The sequence below is a fragment of the Anas platyrhynchos genome, chromosome Z (genome assembly GCF_047663525.1).
Source record: "Anas platyrhynchos isolate ZD024472 breed Pekin duck chromosome Z, IASCAAS_PekinDuck_T2T, whole genome shotgun sequence".
Classification (NCBI taxonomy): domain Eukaryota; kingdom Metazoa; phylum Chordata; class Aves; order Anseriformes; family Anatidae; genus Anas; species Anas platyrhynchos.
The window spans coordinates 50,673,381-50,692,272 of NC_092621.1; the positions used below are offsets into that span (position 1 = coordinate 50,673,381).

The window sequence follows — 18,892 nt, forward strand, 5'->3', positions numbered from 1 at the left end:
ACCAAACTCCCATTTTCTTCATCTGAACCCCAAAGCCAGAAAACATATCCATCTACCTTCTTTTGCAACTACAAAATTATGGTGAAGCTATGACACCATTGGAATAACTGTGATGCCATGCTGACCAGTGTGTGTGGCTGGAGTTCTGCAATGAAGTGATGTAGTCTCTTTAGGGAAGAGATGAAGAGTAGAGGAGGACTACCTTTCATAAAAGAAGGCTTTTCCTTCACATGGAGCCCTTCCAGGGATTGTATTACATGTCCAAATGATGTCTAAATGCTGTCTTTGCTCTGATTATATATTTATCATATTAGAAAAGTCTGTAGTAACACTGTGGCAGCTGGCATGGTAATAATCTCAATTGCCCTACTCCTGATAAGTAAAAGTTATTTTACAGGCCACTATGTAAGGATGAGAAATCAGACAAAGTCTTCTTTAAGCAGTTCAGGGAAGCATGTAGATAACAGTTACTGATTCTTCTGGGACAATTCCTGAAATCTGGGGGAATGGCAACACAGTGGGACACAAGCTGTCCAGGAGGTTTCTGGATGGTATCAGGGACAATTTCTACATAATTTCTACATGCAGATACCTGTTAGGCCTAGCAAGTGGGAAGGTGTGACAGTGTCTTAGATCTGCTACTCTCAAACATAAAGGAATGTGTTGGGGACATGAAAATCTTATGTCAGCCTTGGAAATGAAGTAGTAGAGTTCAAGATCCTGGAGGGAGTGAGGAAGGGGGAAGCATCAGACTACAGACCCTAGTCTTAAGGAGAACAGATTGTGACTTATTCATTGGACTGGTAGTTGTGATCCTATGTGATCCTGTAGGGAAGCAGCTCTGAAAGGCAAAGGAGCTCAAGAGTTCTGGCTGTTTGAGAATAACCTCTGCCCAGGACAAGCATGGTCTGTCCGAGTACCCAGGAAAACAAGTAGACTCGTCAAGAAAGCAGGCTGGCTAAACAAGGTACTCATTACTATTTTTTAAGAAAATATATAAATCTAGGGTTTTTGATTATTTTTTCCAGCTGTTTTGGAGAAGCAGGCTTTTTAGCCTTGTTTGGTCTGTATCACCAGATGCTGGTATGTACCAGTATTCTGGATGACAGTGTACACAAATAATTGCATGTATTTTTGTTGGCTGATTGTAGATCTGAATTCTGTGTATGTTGTTTCTGTCTGGCATCTGGTGCTTTGCTGACAAAAGTAGAACTTGCTCATTGATATGTGTCCTTCCTTATGGAAGCAGTAATTAATGCATTCTTTGCATTCTACTTCTTTAACCCATCTAAAGCTCTGTGTAATAGTTAAAAAATACTTTTTAGCAGTTCTCCCTGACAGTATGCACAGGAAAAGATAAATGTATTTTTAACATATATCTGCATAAAGGTTTGTGGTGCCTATGGAACTATGCAAGGTAGAAGTGAAACATCATCTGCAGTCATAAACATTTGCTGTTATTTCATAGTTCAGTAATCAATTGGTTTTCATTTCCTGCCTGGTTGGCAGCCTGCTGCAGCACAGGTCATAGCCTCCGGCTTTGTTTCTTCTAAGACCCTGCCACTTCCTTCTGTGGCAGAAGTTAGGTACTAATTAGTCCTCCGTCACAGCTTCCCCACAGGGAATTATCCATAAGACAAATCACCGTGTCCAGGTTGTACCATTTCTTTCTGTGGTTACAAAACTAGTGAAACTGTTGCTTGTTCATTACACTTGCTTCACAGCCAAGATGGTACTGCCAAAATAATACCAGGGTAATACCATAAAAACCAAGCCATAATTTCATTCAGCCTTTTTATTTTTTAAAGACCTTGAGAGTTTATAATCTCTCAGTGTGAGATTTATAGAACAAAACTGTAGCTAGTGCTTCAAATGATTATGCTTTAAGGTAGGGGAACAGTTTGCATGAGTGAAGTTGCATTGTTTGTAGATACAGATTGGGAAGGGTTTAAGGAATCAGTCCCCAGTGAATTAGAACCTGTTTGCAGAGATATTATTTATTAGAAACTTTATTTATTAGAAAATGTTTGTTTAAAGTATATAGAATTGATATACCACAGAGTATTCTGCTCACTCCTTTCACTTTCTTTAAGAATGGAAAAACAGATCAAATATTGTTTCCTGTTACAATGGACAAGATTCAAGTTGTTATTCACCAGACAAGGCTCCAGTGTTCAGAGGGAGATGCTGGAATCATAGAATCATAGAATCATAGAATATCCTGAGTTGGAAGGGACCCTTAAGGATCATCAAGTCCAACTCTTGACACCGCACAGGTCTACCCAAAAGTTCAGACCATGTGACTAAGTGCACAGTCCAATCTCTTCTTAAATTCAGACAGGCTCGGTGCAGTGACCACTTCCCTGGGGAGCCTGTTCCAGTGTGCAACCACTCTCTCTGTGAAGAACCCCCTCCTTATGTCAAGCCTAAATTTCCCCTGCCTCAGCTTAACTCCGTTCCCGCGGGTCCTGTCACTGGTGTTAATGGAGAAAAGGTCTCCTGCCTCTCGACACCCCCTTACGAGGAAGTTGTAGAATGTTCTATTGCATGTTCAAACCTTTTTTTATCTAATCGTGAGTCTTCCACTTGAAAGTTTGTGTGTCACTGTGTGTACAGCTATCATTGGACTAAGTAGGAATGATCATGACATACTCTTTGTGCTGGAATTCACATTGATACAACTATGCTAAACAATAATTATAACATTGTTTTCCTAAGTAGCCTAATTGTTTGTATTATACTCATTTTTTGTGTGTGCGTATGTGTGTGTTTTTTTTTACTTTTTTTAAGAGAAAAGATCAGTAAAGGGGCATATTTTCAGTTTATCACATTATTTTGAGCCTCAGATTAATATTTACTGACACTGACATTTCAGAAATTAATGGTAATTTTACATAAGTAAATAGATCTTTAAAGATTTCTAACAGCAACTTCTATGAGTAACTGTATGTGTATTCCCTTGTAGAAATGTAACTAGGTAGCTTAGGCTATTTGGTAAAATACGACCTTTAAAAGTAATCCACCTCAGGGTGCAATGTTACTGCTTTTATTTATAAACTTCTTTATATTACTAAGTTATAGGCTTTCCACAGTAGTCAGGACAAATCTTTGCACTTCAGGGCAGGTCATATAAGAAGCAGGTACACAGCTGAGAAATTTGAGGAGAGACTATTATAGGGGTTGTAGCAGATTCAAGATTTCCATAGTACTACTGTGATGTAGTACTATGATAAAAGAGAGGATGCACTCTCTCTTTTATGGCCTAAAAGTTTGGATCTACAATATACCAAGCGTTTATTGTCACAGTGAGAATTAAAATTGTTATTTTTTAGTATCTTATCTCTGAGTATTAATGGAATTTACATTTGTAGGCTGTTCAGAGATGGATCTTGTATAGATAAATTGGGGGGAGAAATAAGTTTTCAATTGTGCTAGCTGGTTTACATAAGAGGTGGAATATGACTTGTTTGTATTTCAAGAATCTAATAAATGTGTCCTACTTATGCTTTTCAAATTGGCTTCATACTCTTTGACTTAATGTAGTTGGTTATGATACCATTTACAGTCAGAGTACTCCAGGAAGTAGGATGCCTCTGATGCTCTTCCATTCTTGCTGTACAGTTGACATCAGAGGGGTAGAACTATATAACACAGGCTAAGTCCTTTTACTTTAAAACATGACAACAAAAATACAAATAACCTTTTAAAAGATATGATCTTTTTCTTCTTTAACATGCAATTTCATTATACTGCGAAAGTTATTTTCAGATTAGTTACAAGAAGATATAGGGTAAAATGATTTTCAAGGGACCGTTTTCAAAACTCAGAAGTTGAGAGCCCCTTTTCTAGCACTTCTGATCCAGCTAGTTCATAAAATCCTGCTTACTGTAGCAGTAAAAGTCTTGAATTCTGGCTGACAAATAGGCAGACTGTTTTTTTGTTTGTTTGTTTGTTTATTTGTTTGTTGTTTGTTTTTTTGTTTTGGTTTGGTTTGGTTTTGGTTTTGGTTTTTTTTTGTGTGTGTGTTTTTTGTTTTGTTTTGTTTTGTTTTCTTTGGTTAGAAGCTCTTTTCTTAATACTCATACCTGCACAGTTTTTGCCACATTATAAATTTGTTCTCATATGGAATGTGACTAGCTTTCTCATCTATTGTGCAACATTGGAACTGCAGCCATAGACACCACCAGTCTTTTTCCCTCCTTAAGATAGCATCTCCTTTTACTATCTTTGGAGTGTTTTCTCCAAGACCACAAGACTTATGTGTGTTTGGGGGGGGTGGGGGGGGGAGGAAAGGGGGCTGCAATTGTACAACTTCTTAAGTTCAGCCATCCTGAAATAGCTCTTCCTGAGGTGAAGTCTAAGAATTTCCAGTAAGATCTTGTAAGATCTTGCTTAAAAAAAAAAAAAAAAAAAAAAAAGTACATGCCAAAACCAGTGGAAGACGAAACTGAGATTTAGTTCAAAAGCTGTTGAAACAATCCTCTGACTGAATCCAATTGCTCCCATGTTCCCATAAGGAAGATAATTATTCTTCCACAAGGGTTTGCTATGTTAATTGGTTAAAAACATGTTTTTTCTCACCATGTGGAGAAGACTGTGGAATCTTCCTTCTGCTCCAGTAACTGTCCAGGTTTCAGGAAGGTGCTTGCTGCCTTCCCAGCTCCCTGTCCTCCTTGGACAATGTTTGCAGGGAAAAAGCCCTGGATAGTGTTAAATCCCTGTGCATGTAAGTAGGTAAGCAGTGTGGCTTACCTTCTGCAGCTTTGCAGAAATGGCTAACTACTTCCTTCCAGTCTCTCTCTCAGTTGCCAAGACTACAAACTGCAGCTACTCTCAGTACCTGAGTGGGCTTTGTACTGTGTGACCAGCTAGTTTGGAATTTCATTTCCTGTGGTAGAAGACCAGATGTCAGGTGCCTGTAATGATGTTTACTGCCTTTAAAGTAACAGGTACCTGTGCCATGGTGAAAGTGAATTGGAGGATGACATTTTTGAAGTGCCTGGTGGTTTTAGTATTCAAATCTTTATTGATTTTTTTTTCTTTTCACTTTAGTTGTATAGGAGCTGCTGTTGCATCTCAATTATAAAATGTGAAATAAATGCTGTGAAAACTACAAAATTAAGACCCACATTCTGTGAGAGTGACTGAACAAAACAGATATTTTTAAAGAATACGTAGCTAGCTCCTAGATCAGGAATTCTTAAATGTAATTTTTTCATGTATCACTGGTGGCAGTTCCTACCTACTTTGCGCCATTCCATTCATGTGTGTAACATCTGCATCTTCAGACAGTATCTCCATTGTTTTATACCACTGGTGATATCGTTATCAAAGCTTGGGTGCCTCTAAACTTCAGGATAGGTTTTGGAATTTATTATTGGAGCTATTTCAGTAGTGAAGGAAAAGGGTAGAGCTGTATTTCCTTGAGCTGGAAGTTGTACTTTAGGTGATGGTAGGATAAGGGAGTCTTCTCCCATGAATACCCAGTGACTCTGCTGTTGGCAAAGTGTCGCTTTCTAGATGGAGGCTGTTCCTGTAGAGTCCTCCTTTTGTCCTATTTGTTGCCTTTCTGATGTGATGTTTCAGTTTGTGCGTGTGTTTATACAGAAGGTAGTGTTATTCTTTAAAGGGCTTACAGGTTGTGCTGCGTTTGCTGCATGAAAGATCCCAACAAGGCATCCAACTAGTTTTGGTTCTGTTTTGATTTACACACATGATTTCATTTGATTTTCATGAAATCATATGGTAAGCAGCTCACCACATTATATATATCGTCTTCAACAACATTAAATTAATGCAAGATTTCAGAGATTTTCTGGGATATTGTTTGGTTTTGACTTACACCAACATTTCAAATTCTGGAATCTCTATGTTGACTAACTATGAAGTCCTGAGTGAAAACGTTATTTCTTAAAATTATTTTTATTTAGGAGAAATTACACTGTCTTTTGTACATACTTGAACAGATGTCTCAGATATGGGGAATAGTTGTTATCATTTCATAACTATTTCAAAGTAAAATTTAAACTTTTTGTGTCCTCTGAAATGCTTAAATAGCATTGTTAAAAAGACAAAATTTATGCTTCTTTTGATTATGCTTCACAGTGTGAAACAAACAATAAGGGGTCACAAGATGCTTCTATGTGTGGATTAAAGTAGTTTGAAGCAATATTACCTGTGAGATAAATTGTCTTTTCTACAGTGACACTCAAAAAGACATGTCACTAGGGACAGGTAGGGTGCTTTGTTCACCTTTACAAAGAACAGTTCTCACATTCTTAGTATTCATTTGCAAAACTTAATTTTCCTTTGCAGTACTTGAATGTCTACTGTAGATTCATATCTAAATAAAGTTCTTTATGTGTGGAACTTCCCACAGTGGGGAGTTACCTTTTTAATATAGAACCTGTGCATACCAGATCTTTTTGGCACACTTTGTTTTCTTTGAGTTTTCAGTGTGGAGAATGTAGTGGGGGAGGAGGCACAGTGTTCATTACATAAAAGCATCCTAAGAAATAACAGTGCATAAAGTTTCTTCCTCAAGTTGTCATTAATCTCAAGGCAATTTCCAGAGTGGCAGTGTCAGGGAAAATGATGATCTTTATAAAAGTGCCAAGACTTCTTGCTGAGAATGTGAAGAATCAGTGCCATCAAACTGCCATTTGCTCTTTCTGATGATTCTCTAGAATTATTTGACATGAGACAGTCTGGGTTCAGGTGTCTGATCTTTTTATATATTGATTTAACTCTGTTTCGCAGTATGAAAGTCTTAAATCAATACTGCACCAGAAGTTTACAAACAAGTTAAGCCTTGTATCAATTATTACTCTTGGTATTAAGCCAATTAAAATCTGTGGTACCTTATCATTCAACTGGAAACTATAACTCATCTGAAGCTAGTTAGAAAGTTGGCCATTCTTTCCTGCATTTTCACAGAAGCCTCCTGTGTTAAACCTGGGCCACACTTCACATTTTCTGAAAGCCGATTGGAATACTAATGGACAGATGTCACTTAAAGCCAAAATCAGGTTGCTAAACAGGCCCTAAAAATATTCCAATACCTAAAGATTGTCACAGTTGCGGAATGAATTGGTTACTTACAACAGCTCATGACCATTTGTCAATGGTCATGACAGTCCTTACCATCATGCTGTTTTCCTCACTTGTATTTCTTCCATCCCAGTTTGCTTTGCTGTGCTTCACTTTCTCTAAGAGTACAGAGAGTACAGTCAGATTGCTTCCTCTGTTGTTCCTCATTGCCTTAGCACCTTCTTTTGCTTTGCGCTGGGACACTCCTCTATCCTCTTAGTCCTGGTGCTGAGTGCCCTAGAGCCCTTAGTTATTTGCAGTAGCTCATTCATCAGCTTGATGACATCTCAATTTCCATGTATTTACATGTGCAATTTGTCAGTGTTTAGATGAGACTGCTGTTTTTAGTTAACAGAAATGTTTGGATAGATTAAAAATATCTGAAAAAAAAATGAAAACGCAACGTTTGGTCTATACTTCTGAAGAACTAGCCAAAATTCTTCTTTATAGCTGAAGTACTAGAAGAAGGCCAGAAAACTGTTAGATCTGATGAGCAACTGTTAGATCTGATGAGCAATATCTTCGTGGTCACAGAAGCCCAGAGCTGTCATGCTTGGCTGCTGTATCATCTTCGTTCATTCAGCTCAGAAGCTGGGTGTGTGTTTTTGTGTTGTCTTGTAGCTGCTGGATTTTTCCTAGAGATGGCACTCAGTCTGTGTTGTTTAGTGGAAGTCCCAGTCTACCTCTCTGGGACTTGAAGTGGTGCATACTTTGAATCTGTAAGGAAAGCCTGCATTAGATGGCAAACAAAACAATTTGCAAAGGCACCCTTCACAGCAGCTTGCAACTAGCAGCATATTATTAAATCTGAGCTAAATAACAATTTCACTTCAGAGAAGTTATTTTTCCTTCTCTTTTACAACAATATGTGCAAATGTTTTGCTCATCATCTTCTGTATTTTCCTTTTTGAATAGATATTGATGAATGCAACATCATCCCAGGAATCTGTGAAGGTGGCGAATGTTCTAACACAGTGGGAAGTTATTTCTGCATCTGTCCCCGGGGATATGTCACATCTATGGATGGCTCCCGCTGTATAGGTAGGTGTTCCATCCTGTAGGCTTGAAGAGCTCTTAAGGTTATGAAGGCAATTTATACACAGCAGCAGGACTCCTAGGGGAGAATGCTAGATGGCTGGGACAGGACCTTACTCACTAGATAACTCACTAGTATCACTCTGATCCAACAACTTAAAATTCCTAACATCTTCTTCCTCTCATGGTTGCCACTACAGCAATCTTTATGTAGATTGTAGATCTCTCAATGTCAGCTGTGCAGTAGGCTGAGAACTCCTGCCAGAGATCTGGATTTTTTTTAGGGGAAAAAAAAGGAATGAATATCTCTCTGTTGGAAAACATAAGAAATGTTAATCGTATTTCTTCGTAAATCTGTATCTAATGAAACCAAAGGCTAAGCTTACTTCAATTCTAAAGGAGCAAACATTTATTTTAATACCAAACAAACTTGGTATTTCAAGTTCCATCTCACATAGGTTAATTTAACCTTTAGAAATCACTATGAGGCATTAAACTATGCTGAGTTGCCACTAATTTGGCCATAACAGGTAATATAACAAACCAAATATTAAGTTTCAGTAGGTTGAATGTTTTAAATGGTAATTTATTTAAAAACTGTTGCTATATTATTATTATTATTATTATTATTATTATTATTATTATTATTATTATTATTATTATTATTATTATTATTAAAAGTTATATATCACAGAATCACAGAATTTCTTGTTTGGAAGAGACCTCAAGATTGAGTCCAACCTCTGACCTAACACTAACAATCCTCCAATAAACCATATCGCTAAGTTCAACATGGGCAGCCCATTCCAGTGCCTCACAACCCTTTCAGTAAAGAAGTTCTTCCTAATATCCAACCTAAACCTCCCCTGGCGCAACTTTAGCCCATTCCCCCTCATCCTGTCACCACGTACATGGGAGAACAGACCAACCTCCACCTCGCTATGGCCTCCTTTAAAGTACCTGTAGAGAGAAATAAGGTTGCCCCTGAACCTCCTCTTCTCCAGGCTGAACAAGCCCAGCTCCCTCAGCCTCTCCTCATAGGACTTGTTCTCCAGATCCCTCACCAGCTTTGTCACCCTTCTCTGGACTCTTTTGTGCACCTTGATGTCTTTCTTGTAGCGAGGGGCCCAAAACTGAACACAGTACTCGAGGTGCAGCCTCACCAGAGCCAAGTACAGGAGGACGATCACTTCCCTAGCCCTGCTGGCCACACTGCTTCTTATACAAGCCAAGATGCCGTTGGCCTTCTTGGCCACCTGAGCACACTGCTGGCTCATATTCAGTCAACTATCCACCAATACTCCCAGGTTCTTCTCTGCCAGGCAGCTTTCCAACCACTCATCTCCCAGCCTGTAGCTCTGCTTGGGGTTGTTGCGCCCCAGGTGCAGGACCCGGCACTTGGCCTTGTTGAACTTAATACAGTTGGCTTTAACCCATCAGTCCAGCCTATCCAGATCCTCCTGCAGAGCCTTCCTACCCTCGAGAAGATTGACAACAAGCACCTAACTTGCTGTCATCTGCAAACTTACTGAGGGTGCACTTGATTCCCTCATCCAGATCATAAAGATATTAAAGAGAACTGGCCCTAGCACTGAGCCCTGAAAAAACAAGAGAAATTGCGAACAGAGTCCCCCACTACCACAAATTATGCGGTCGAGTTTCCCGCATTTGGGGAAATAGCAGGGGTCAGGACACCCAGAGTGCAGGGGACGAGCCTCACCCTGGGAAAACCTAATCATGGATCTTCTCATTAGCTTTCTTTTGTACAGCTGCAGATATGCCAAATATATGGTATAAACTGTACGGATGAATTAACTGAAAATGCTGATTATGACAATAGTGTCGTTTCTAGCTCTCAAGTGGTTTTTCTTATTTCAGAAATCTCATAGCACTTTGATCTCATGTTGGGAAAGGGATGGAAATTCTGAAGGGAGTTCCAGAGTACAGATACATGGCGTATGCCAGCAGAAACACAAGGCCTGCAGGAGATTTTACATTAATAATTTTTTGCACAGCGTAGTCTGTTGTTATTACCAGGTTCATCTGGGGAGTTCCAAGCTTTAAATAAATTGTGTCTGGTCCCAGGAATCGTGACAGCCTATGATTTCCAGGATGATCAAAATTCTGATGGATTTTAGCATGTTTTTACAATTCATTTTTGAAAGTCAGCTCCCAAAACCAATTGCACATAAAACTGTTTGCCCTAATGTGCTAAAACAGGCCTTTCTGTTACAGTCTTTCCCTTAAATTAACTTTTGTCTGGATGTTCTTGTGTTCTCAAGGATTTTAGTATTAGAAAAAATAGTGCTTAGGAGAAAAGTAAAGAATGTAATCATTACAAATACATACTTTTTTGTTTTTCTCAGTTTAAGATAAATATTTACTTATCACCAAAATATCAGGATGTACACAGTTATTTTAATTCATACCATGTCTTTCCAAATTAATAGAGCTTTTATCCCAGTTAGTGTTCAGAGGTGTGACAATGAAAGACCTAGGATGTATAATTGAAAGAACTAGGATATATAATAAGTACATATCTATTTAAATATATTTTTGTTTAATTTTCACATGGTAATACTTAAAATACAGTAATACATTCAGTCTACCTTTAGCACAGACATGGTTCTTCCATTGAAACTAATTATAGTTGAAGAAATATTCAAAGGGAAATAAAAGTGCTCAAAATTATTTCTGGCTTAATATAATCTGAACTTTAATTCAAGAAAAGAGGTGTAACAACAAATTCTATCTTAGCTGTCTTATTCTATATAACAATGTCTCTAACAATGTCTATCTTATCCTATATACCAAATCCTATTTTAGCTGTGAAAAGGATCGGGTAATCATGTTAATTGTTTTACTGTCTCTGTGGATAATGTTAGACACTTAAAGCACTTACTAAATCTCATACTAACACTGAAAATGCTATGCTAGAGTTAGATTTTTAGGAGACTGGATGGCCTTTTTTTTTTTTTTTTTTTTTTTTTAATCAGATATATCTACACCAAGGGAAAAAGAAATGGCAAAATCAATTTATGGAGGTTGCAGTTACATTGTCTCAGTTTTTTCACAGTGGGTTTTTCATTTTTTCCTATGTAGCTTCTATTTGTATTGCTTTGTATCCTTTGTATCAGCCATCTTTCCTGTTAGCTCAGCAGAATTTAGATCTCAAGTGCTTTGTTAATATGCTGAGGATATGATTTGAGCTAAACCCCGGGACCAGTCTGCCACATAGTCACTTATATATGCAGAAGAAGGGTAATGTTTTTGCTCCAGCTATGTCTTTGGAGAAGGCATCTGGAGTGAAAGAAGCTTGTAGATACTGGAGAGGGACTGTGGACCTGCCTTATGTGAGGTTGGGATGGGTACTGTACTGAAAAAGCTGAGTGCTGTTCCAGCAGCCACATTGAGCACTGTGGCATCTCTATGACCTTCTAATACTGGAACGTCATAATGTGTTATGGTTAGAAGTATGTGAATGAATAGTTATTAAACTTGCTGAAAGAAGAAGCTAGAAATGGAATTTTTGGTGTCTTCACATGCCCCAGACCTTCTGCCACACATATTTTACAGTTCCAGGCTCTTTACTTCATACTCAAGAGTGTATTTCTGTGAAATATTTTGGCTTTTTATTTTTTAAAGCCGAACATCTTAAACTTAGTTTATGGAGAGGGGCCTGTGATTTCAAAAATACTAGTCCGTAAGATTTGTGTTTTTGACCTTAGTAATTGTTTGTCTATATTTTATGTAGATTTAGGTCATATTCCAGGGTTATATTTCTTCTGCCTCATGCATCCTGTGTTTTATTGCTTGTGTTAATCTTAGAAAAGACTTGGTTAAAAACGAACAGCTTACGTTTGTTCCTCTTGCATGTTTTTTATCTTCAAATGTTAATTTCACTGAAATGACTCATGGGAAAAGGTGCTGTTCAGTCTTTTTTATTTTTTTAAAGAGTATAATGACTAGCATGAGGCTACACTGATAGACATTTTGCAGAAAATAGTTTCTTGGGCTTGGTTGTTTTGTTGTCTTCTTTTTAAAACTTGTGTACAGTTAAATATACATATAATTTATATAACTGTATATATCTGTCTTTTATACCTAGTTGATTCTGTTAAGCTGTTCAAAGTCTGTAGTTTTTTGAAGTTAAGAAAGAAAAACGGACTCAATTTGTCTTTTCCAGTGTCTAATTCTGGAATCTACCATAGCCATCCTGGGTTATATTGAAGCTATATTGTGAGCAAAAGATAACAACATTGATCTATCCAGTGTTCCTTCAAATAAATTAGCAGCAATTTGTCATAGTCCAGTGACTAATATGATTTTCTTCAAGTCTTGTTTAGCACATGCAAATGAATGTACTATTTTTTTTAATCTGACCACATCGCAATGTTCATTTTTCTCCCATTTTTAATTGTTTGTTAGCATAGGATGCTGTGACATACAGTATTTAGCTGCTGATTATTTATTTTTTGATATATATTTTTAAATTGTTAATAGAATCATAGAATGGTTTTGGGTTGGAAGGGACCTTAAAGATCACCTAATTCCAACCCCCCAGGTTGCTGCATCCAACCTGGTCTTGAACGCTTCCCAGGATGAGGCATCCACAGCTTCCCTGGGCAACCTGTTCCAGTGCCACACAACTCTCTGATTAAAGAATTTCTTCCTTATATATGGTTGGCTTAGCCTTGTTCTTATACAAGCTGAATGTTAGTGATGCTGTTAGGAGGCACTACCCATAGTGATTAAGCACAGATGTGATTGAGACTACAGTAAGAATCACAGAATGGTTGAGGTGGGAAGGGACCTCTGGAGGCCATCTGGTCCAACCCTCCTGCTTAAGCACCTAGAGCAGTGTGTCCAGGACCATGTGCAGGCAGCTTTTGAAGATCTCCACAGCCTCTCTGGGCAACCTGTGCCAGTGTATTGTCACCTGCACAGTAAAAACATATTTTCTGATGTTCAGGAGGAACCTCCTGTGTTCCAATTTGTTGCTATAGCTTCTTGTCCTGTCCAGAAGAAGAAAAGGAGAAAGGCAAGTAAAGGAGAATGGACAGTTGGTCAAGGCCATTTTCTTCCATGTTCAGGAGATTCAATAGTTGGGCAGATTTTGAAGTGGCTCTATTCTTTCTTCTACATACTCATTGAACACAGTCTGAAAAAATTTGAGTAGTATTTATGGGATTTTTATTCTTTCCAATAATTCTGTAGTGGTTGTTGACAAAGCCACTAGAGAAAATATGCCTAGTCTATTCCACATAGTAGTCTGTGAAAGAAGTTGAGAGCTTGTCAAGACTGGAAGAAAAGAATTTGATAACTAGATGTTGGATTAATGCAAGACTCATGTCAATGAATGTATGTAACCTTGCAGTAAACCAAATGTGGAATGGATTGGTGCTAATCACCTCAGGTAATTGTTTAGTGTGTTTTGATTTGATTTTTAAATACAGCTCTTTAAATGTTTTAGTACTTACATGAAGTGAATAAGGGAAAGTAATTTTGAAAGTTAATGTTACTATTTTTGGTTTTCTTTTTAAATTAAATTTCAGATCAGAGGGCAAGTACATGTTTCTCCAGCTTAGTGAATGGGCGCTGTGCACAAGAACTTCCTGGTAGGTTCACCAAAATGCAGTGCTGCTGTGAATCTGGCCGGTGCTGGGCTATTGGATCTGTTCCAGAGATGTGTCCTGTTAGAGGATCTGGTGAGTGGCGCTTTGTTTTTATTTTGTTTTTATTTATTTTTTTTAGAAAAAAAAAAAAAAAAAACTACTTTAAAATGTAGGTTAAAAGGAGAAAGAAAGTCAAGATTTAGATTGTTATTCATTCTAGTGTTTTTAATACTGATGTTTCCATCTGTGAACTATTTTTTTTCTGGTCCATTATTGTTTGGGACTAGTTTCTTTAACGTCCTTTTGTTGACATTGGAAGCATTTCTCGGGAAATGGGGAAGATTTTGTGGTAAATCTTGAAGAGGAAATGACTCTGAAGGTCCATAGTTCATTTCGATTTAAAGGAACAGCTGCTCTCCCTTTCCATTAAATTTCATGTTACTTTGAACTAGAAATGATCAGCATTTCATTTATTTTTTCAACTCTGTGCTCACAGAGTGCTATTCCACATCCCATGTGAAATGTGTTTTCAGTTTATTTGTATCAAGATTTCTGAGAAATCAGGGAGTTAATGCTGTTGGAAACACAAATGGTTTTGACATATAGCTGTAAATTAAAATACTTCCTTTTATTATTCTTAGTGTCCTTCCTTAAATAACACCCATCACAATTGTGGAATGCCCTTGAGATTAGGAGTGGGAAAGGGAATGCATAACATGAAAGAAATGAAGAACCAGTGTTCTGTTTTTTGCAGCATGCAAAAAGATCTTTATCTTCCTTAGAAGCTGGCTTTGAAGGGTTGATTTACTTCATGCTTCTTTTTCTGTTCCTGTTCAATAGATGAACACCGCAGACTTTGTGTGGATGGCACTTCTGCTGGAGGTGGTTCCAGGGGTGGTGGCACAGGAGGAAACGGATTCCTTCCCGGTGGTAATGGCAATGGCTATGGCCCGGGAGGAGTAGGATTCATTCCCATTCCTGGAAGCAACGGTTTCTCCCCAAGTGTAGGTGGAGCAGGGGTAGGGACAGGTGGTCAGAGTCCCACTGGAAATGGCCCAATAATTACAGGGTTAAGTAAGTATTTGCATTGTTATGACTTGTTAATCTCTTTTGATTCCTTCTTTTTTTTTTTCTGCTTTGTTTTTATTCTGAAAATGATACTGCATTCTTAACACATGTTCTAACATGCCTTTGCGTATAAATGCATATAGGAGACTTCAGCTGATACATCAGACTTTGGGAGTACCTTTTTTAGCAGGAGTTCAGATGAATGGATTTTTTTCTTCATTTCTGTTATAGAGTCCTCAAGCATGTAGCTTTAGTATCAACAATTAAGTATAATGAAAATATTTTTTTTTTAATTTAATATCTCTCCCTACTGCTGTGTGTGTTTTTGTTGCTTTCCCTTATCAGTCAAAGGCCAGTCTACCTATTCATTTTCCGACTTGGACTCTTAATAGCGTACCCTTCCTAACTTACTGTATGTCTTCATTTCATTCGCATGATTAATCTTACTACCTGTTGGTTCTTATGGAGATTAGGCGGAAACAGAGAGTGTTTCGCTACTGGAAGGAGGGCCAGGTGACATGGAAAGAATACAGGGATGCTGCTCGTGTCTGTAGGAAGAAAATTCGTGTGGCTAAAGCACACCTAGAGTTGAAGCTGGCTGTGTCTGTGAGAGAAAATAAAAAGGGTTTTTTTAGATATGTGAATGGAAAAAGGAGAACTAAAGAATACATAGGGCCGCTCCTTGACAGGGAAGGTCTTCTCACAGACGATGACATAGGCAAAGCAGAGACGCTTAACGCCTTCTTTGCCTCTGTCTTCAATGCCGATGATGGGCTTCGGGACCCAGGGTGCCCCGAGCTGGAGGACCAGGACGGTGGGGATGACAAACTCCCAACCGACCCTGAACGTGTGCGGGATCTGCTACTCCACCTGGATCCCTACAAGTCCATGGGTCCGGATGGGATTCATCCCCGGGTGCTGAAGGAGCTGGCGGACGTCATCGCGGAACCTCTCTCAATTATTTTTCAACGATCCTGGGAGTCTGGAGAGGTCCCGGTAGACTGGAAGCTGGCAAATGTTGTGCCGATTTTCAAGAAGGGTCAGAAAGAAGACCCTAGCAATTACAGGCCTGTCAGTCTCACATCAGTGCCTGGTAAAATCATGGAGAAGATGGTTCTCGAACGTATTGAGGCGCACCTGGGGGACAAAGCAGTCATTGGTCCCAGCCAGCATGGGTTTGTGAAGGGTAGGTCCTGCCTAACTAACCTGATTTCCTTTTATGATAAGATCACCCGTATGGTAGACCAAGGGAAACCAGCTGATGTGATTTTTTTGGACTTCAGCAAGGCTTTTGACACGGTTTCCCATAGGATCCTACTGGACAAAATGTCCAGCATACAGCTAAATAAAAACATCATACGATGGGTGAGCAATTGGCTAACGGGCAGGGCCCAAAGGGTTATGGTGAATGGGGCTGCGTCAGGCTGGCGGGCGGTCACCAGTGGGGTCCCTCAAGGCTCCATTTTAGGGCCGGTACTTTTCAATATTTTTATAAACGATCTGGATGTAGGAATAGAAGGCATTTTGAGCAAGTTTGCTGATGACACCAAACTTGGAGGAGTTGTGGACTCGAATGAGGGTGGAAAGGCCTTGCAGAGGGATCTGGATAGGTTGGAGAGCTGGGCGATCGCCAACCGCATGAAGTTCAATAAGAGCAAGTGCCGGGTCCTGCACCTGGGACGGGGAAACCCTGGCTGCACGTACAGACTGGGCGATGAGACGCTGGAGAGCAGCCTAGAAGAGAGGGATCTGGGGGTCATGGTAGACAACAAGTTGAATATGAGCCGGCAGTGTGCCCTGGCAGCCAGGAGGGCCAACCGTGTCCTGGGGTGCATCAAGCACGGCATCGCTAGTAGGTCAAGGGAGGTGATTGTCCCGCTCTACTCTGCGCTGGTGCGGCCTCACCTCGAGTACTGTGTGCAGTTCTGGGCACCACAGTATAAAAAGGACATGAAACTGTTGGAGAGTGTCCAGAGGAGGGCTACGAAGATGGTGAAAGGCCTGGAGGGGAAGACGTACGAGGAACGGCTGAGGGCACTGGGCCTGTTCAGCCTGGAGAAGAGGAGGCTGAGGGGAGACCTCATCGCAGTCTACAACTTCCTCGTAAGGGGGTGTCGAGAGGCAGGAGACCTTTTCTCCATTAACACCAGCGACAGGACCCGCGGGAACGGAGTTAAGCTGAGGCAGGGGAAGTTTAGGCTGGACATCAGGAAGGGGTTCTTCACAGAGAGAGTGGTTGCACACTGGAACAGGCTCCCCAGGGAAGTGGTCACTGCACCGAGCCTGACTGAATTTAAGAAGAGATTGGACTGTGCACTTAGTCACATGGTCTGAACTTGGGTAGACCTGTGCGGTGTCAAGAGTTGGACTTGATGATCCTTAAGGGTCCCTTCCAACTCAGGATATTCTATGATTCTATGATTCTATGATTCTGTAGAAAAGAATTTCTTACCAGGAGAAGTTTCCCAGTATATACTTTACACTTACTTGCAAGACTTGGACAGACTAGCACAGAAGACTAAAAATTCTATCTGTATTCTGTCACCATGTGTGTGCAATTTTTGTAAATGAGGAAGGTGTATATGTGTATATGCATCACATTTGTGTGCTTTGGTCCATTTTTATTATTTATTTTTTATTATCTCTTACTTCCTTTAATTCACTTTTCCTCTCCACCTTGCACAACTGTGGTGACTGATGTTTTTCAGAGAACTAGTCTCAGCAAATTATTTTGGAATTCTTTTAAGTGCTTACATAGTAGCTACAGCTAACTATAGAGAAAAAAGCTAATAAAGAATCATTGAATATCCTAAATTGGAACAGACCCCTTAGGATCATCAAGTCCAAATCCTGGCTCCACACAAGAACACCCTAAAATCAGACTCTGTGTCTGAGATCTTTGTCCAAGCGCTTATTGAACTTCGTCTAGCTCAGTGCCATGACCTCTTCCCTGGGGAGCCTGTTCTGGTGCCTGACCACCCTCTCAGAAGGGTGAAGAAGTCAAGACTTTAAAGATTTTTATTGATCTTCCTGCCTTTGGTACTTTTAAGTTTGGTATTTATGACAGTAGCCCAGTAAGAAAGAGCTTTATGTACAGCTACGATGTATTACCTGTATGTCAGTTTATGTACTGCTAATATATATCTAACACACTGGCTTCCCACTTTAACAGAGATGTTTGAATTTTTCACTTGTGCTGTGCCAGCTGATCTGTCTCAGTCAGTGCTAATAAGACTCCAAATTTCTAACTATTCTCAAAAAAATCACCAACATTTAAAATAAACTGTTCTCTTTCCTTACTTTGTCAAATCTAAAACTTACCCACTCTGCAGAAACACTGCCTTGCTGTAAGCACAAGGTGAAGTCACATACCTAAAGTTTACTTGTATTTGAAAGTATGAATATCTGTCTTGTGTTCTCTCTTTTTTTTTTTTTTTTTTTTTTGTACTAGCAATACTCAATCAGACAATAGACATCTGTAAACACCATCCCAACCTTTGTTTAAATGGACGTTGTATACCAACCATTTCTAGTTACCGATGTGAGTGCAACATGGGCTATAAACAGGATGCAAATGGGGATTGTATTGGTAAGTGAACATCCATTATTAATTTTTAAAATACTAACATTTTTCAGGTTTACTTTTTTTTTTTTTCCAAAAATACCAAACATTTTATCTTTCTTTCACATACGTATTTATTTTTTATTATAATAATACTGCTCTTGTGAAAGAGAATGCAAGGACTACGTTATTATTTACACTTGAAGAACTTATAGTCTTTATGAGAGTTATCTGCTTCCTAAAAAAATCTTGAATCAAAATTACGAATATGGAGTATTAATCTACAAGATAGGTATTGTACATTTTTCTGTTCACATTGAGTAAGTTAAGCTCTGTTTGTTCTTATTTATTCTTTTGTTATGCTCATGTAGCTTTATTTTATTTTATTTTATTTTTCCTAGAAGAGTTAATGTTGAATTATAGCCAAGATAACTAAGGGCAGAATTTATGTTTTTAAAGATATTAAAACATAAGTAGAATGGATGATTAAATTTTGATTATAGTTGTATTTCATAAAATACAA

At 38.9% G+C, this 18,892-nt stretch overlaps 1 protein-coding gene and 1 non-coding gene across 3 annotated transcripts in view; one reads left to right on the forward strand and one right to left on the reverse strand.

Moving 5' to 3' along the window:
* FBN2 (fibrillin 2) overlaps nt 1–18,892 on the forward strand; it is a 193,095-nt gene that overhangs the window by 62,678 nt on the left and 111,525 nt on the right. Inside the window, exons 8-11 of one of the 2 annotated variants that reach the window (XM_038170468.2) lie at nt 8,005–8,130; nt 13,680–13,832; nt 14,580–14,813; nt 18,259–18,396. In XM_038170468.2, coding sequence (XP_038026396.2) covers nt 8,005–8,130; nt 13,680–13,832; nt 14,580–14,813; nt 18,259–18,396 — 651 coding nt within the window. The remainder of the gene's footprint in view (nt 1–8,004; nt 8,131–13,679; nt 13,833–14,579; nt 14,814–18,258; nt 18,397–18,892) is intronic. The other variant, XM_038170469.2, reaches the window with a different exon arrangement.
* On the reverse strand, nt 9,732–9,903 carry LOC113840430 (U1 spliceosomal RNA). Its single transcript, XR_003493260.2, has one exon. It is a non-coding gene; the product is annotated as a U1 spliceosomal RNA (small nuclear RNA).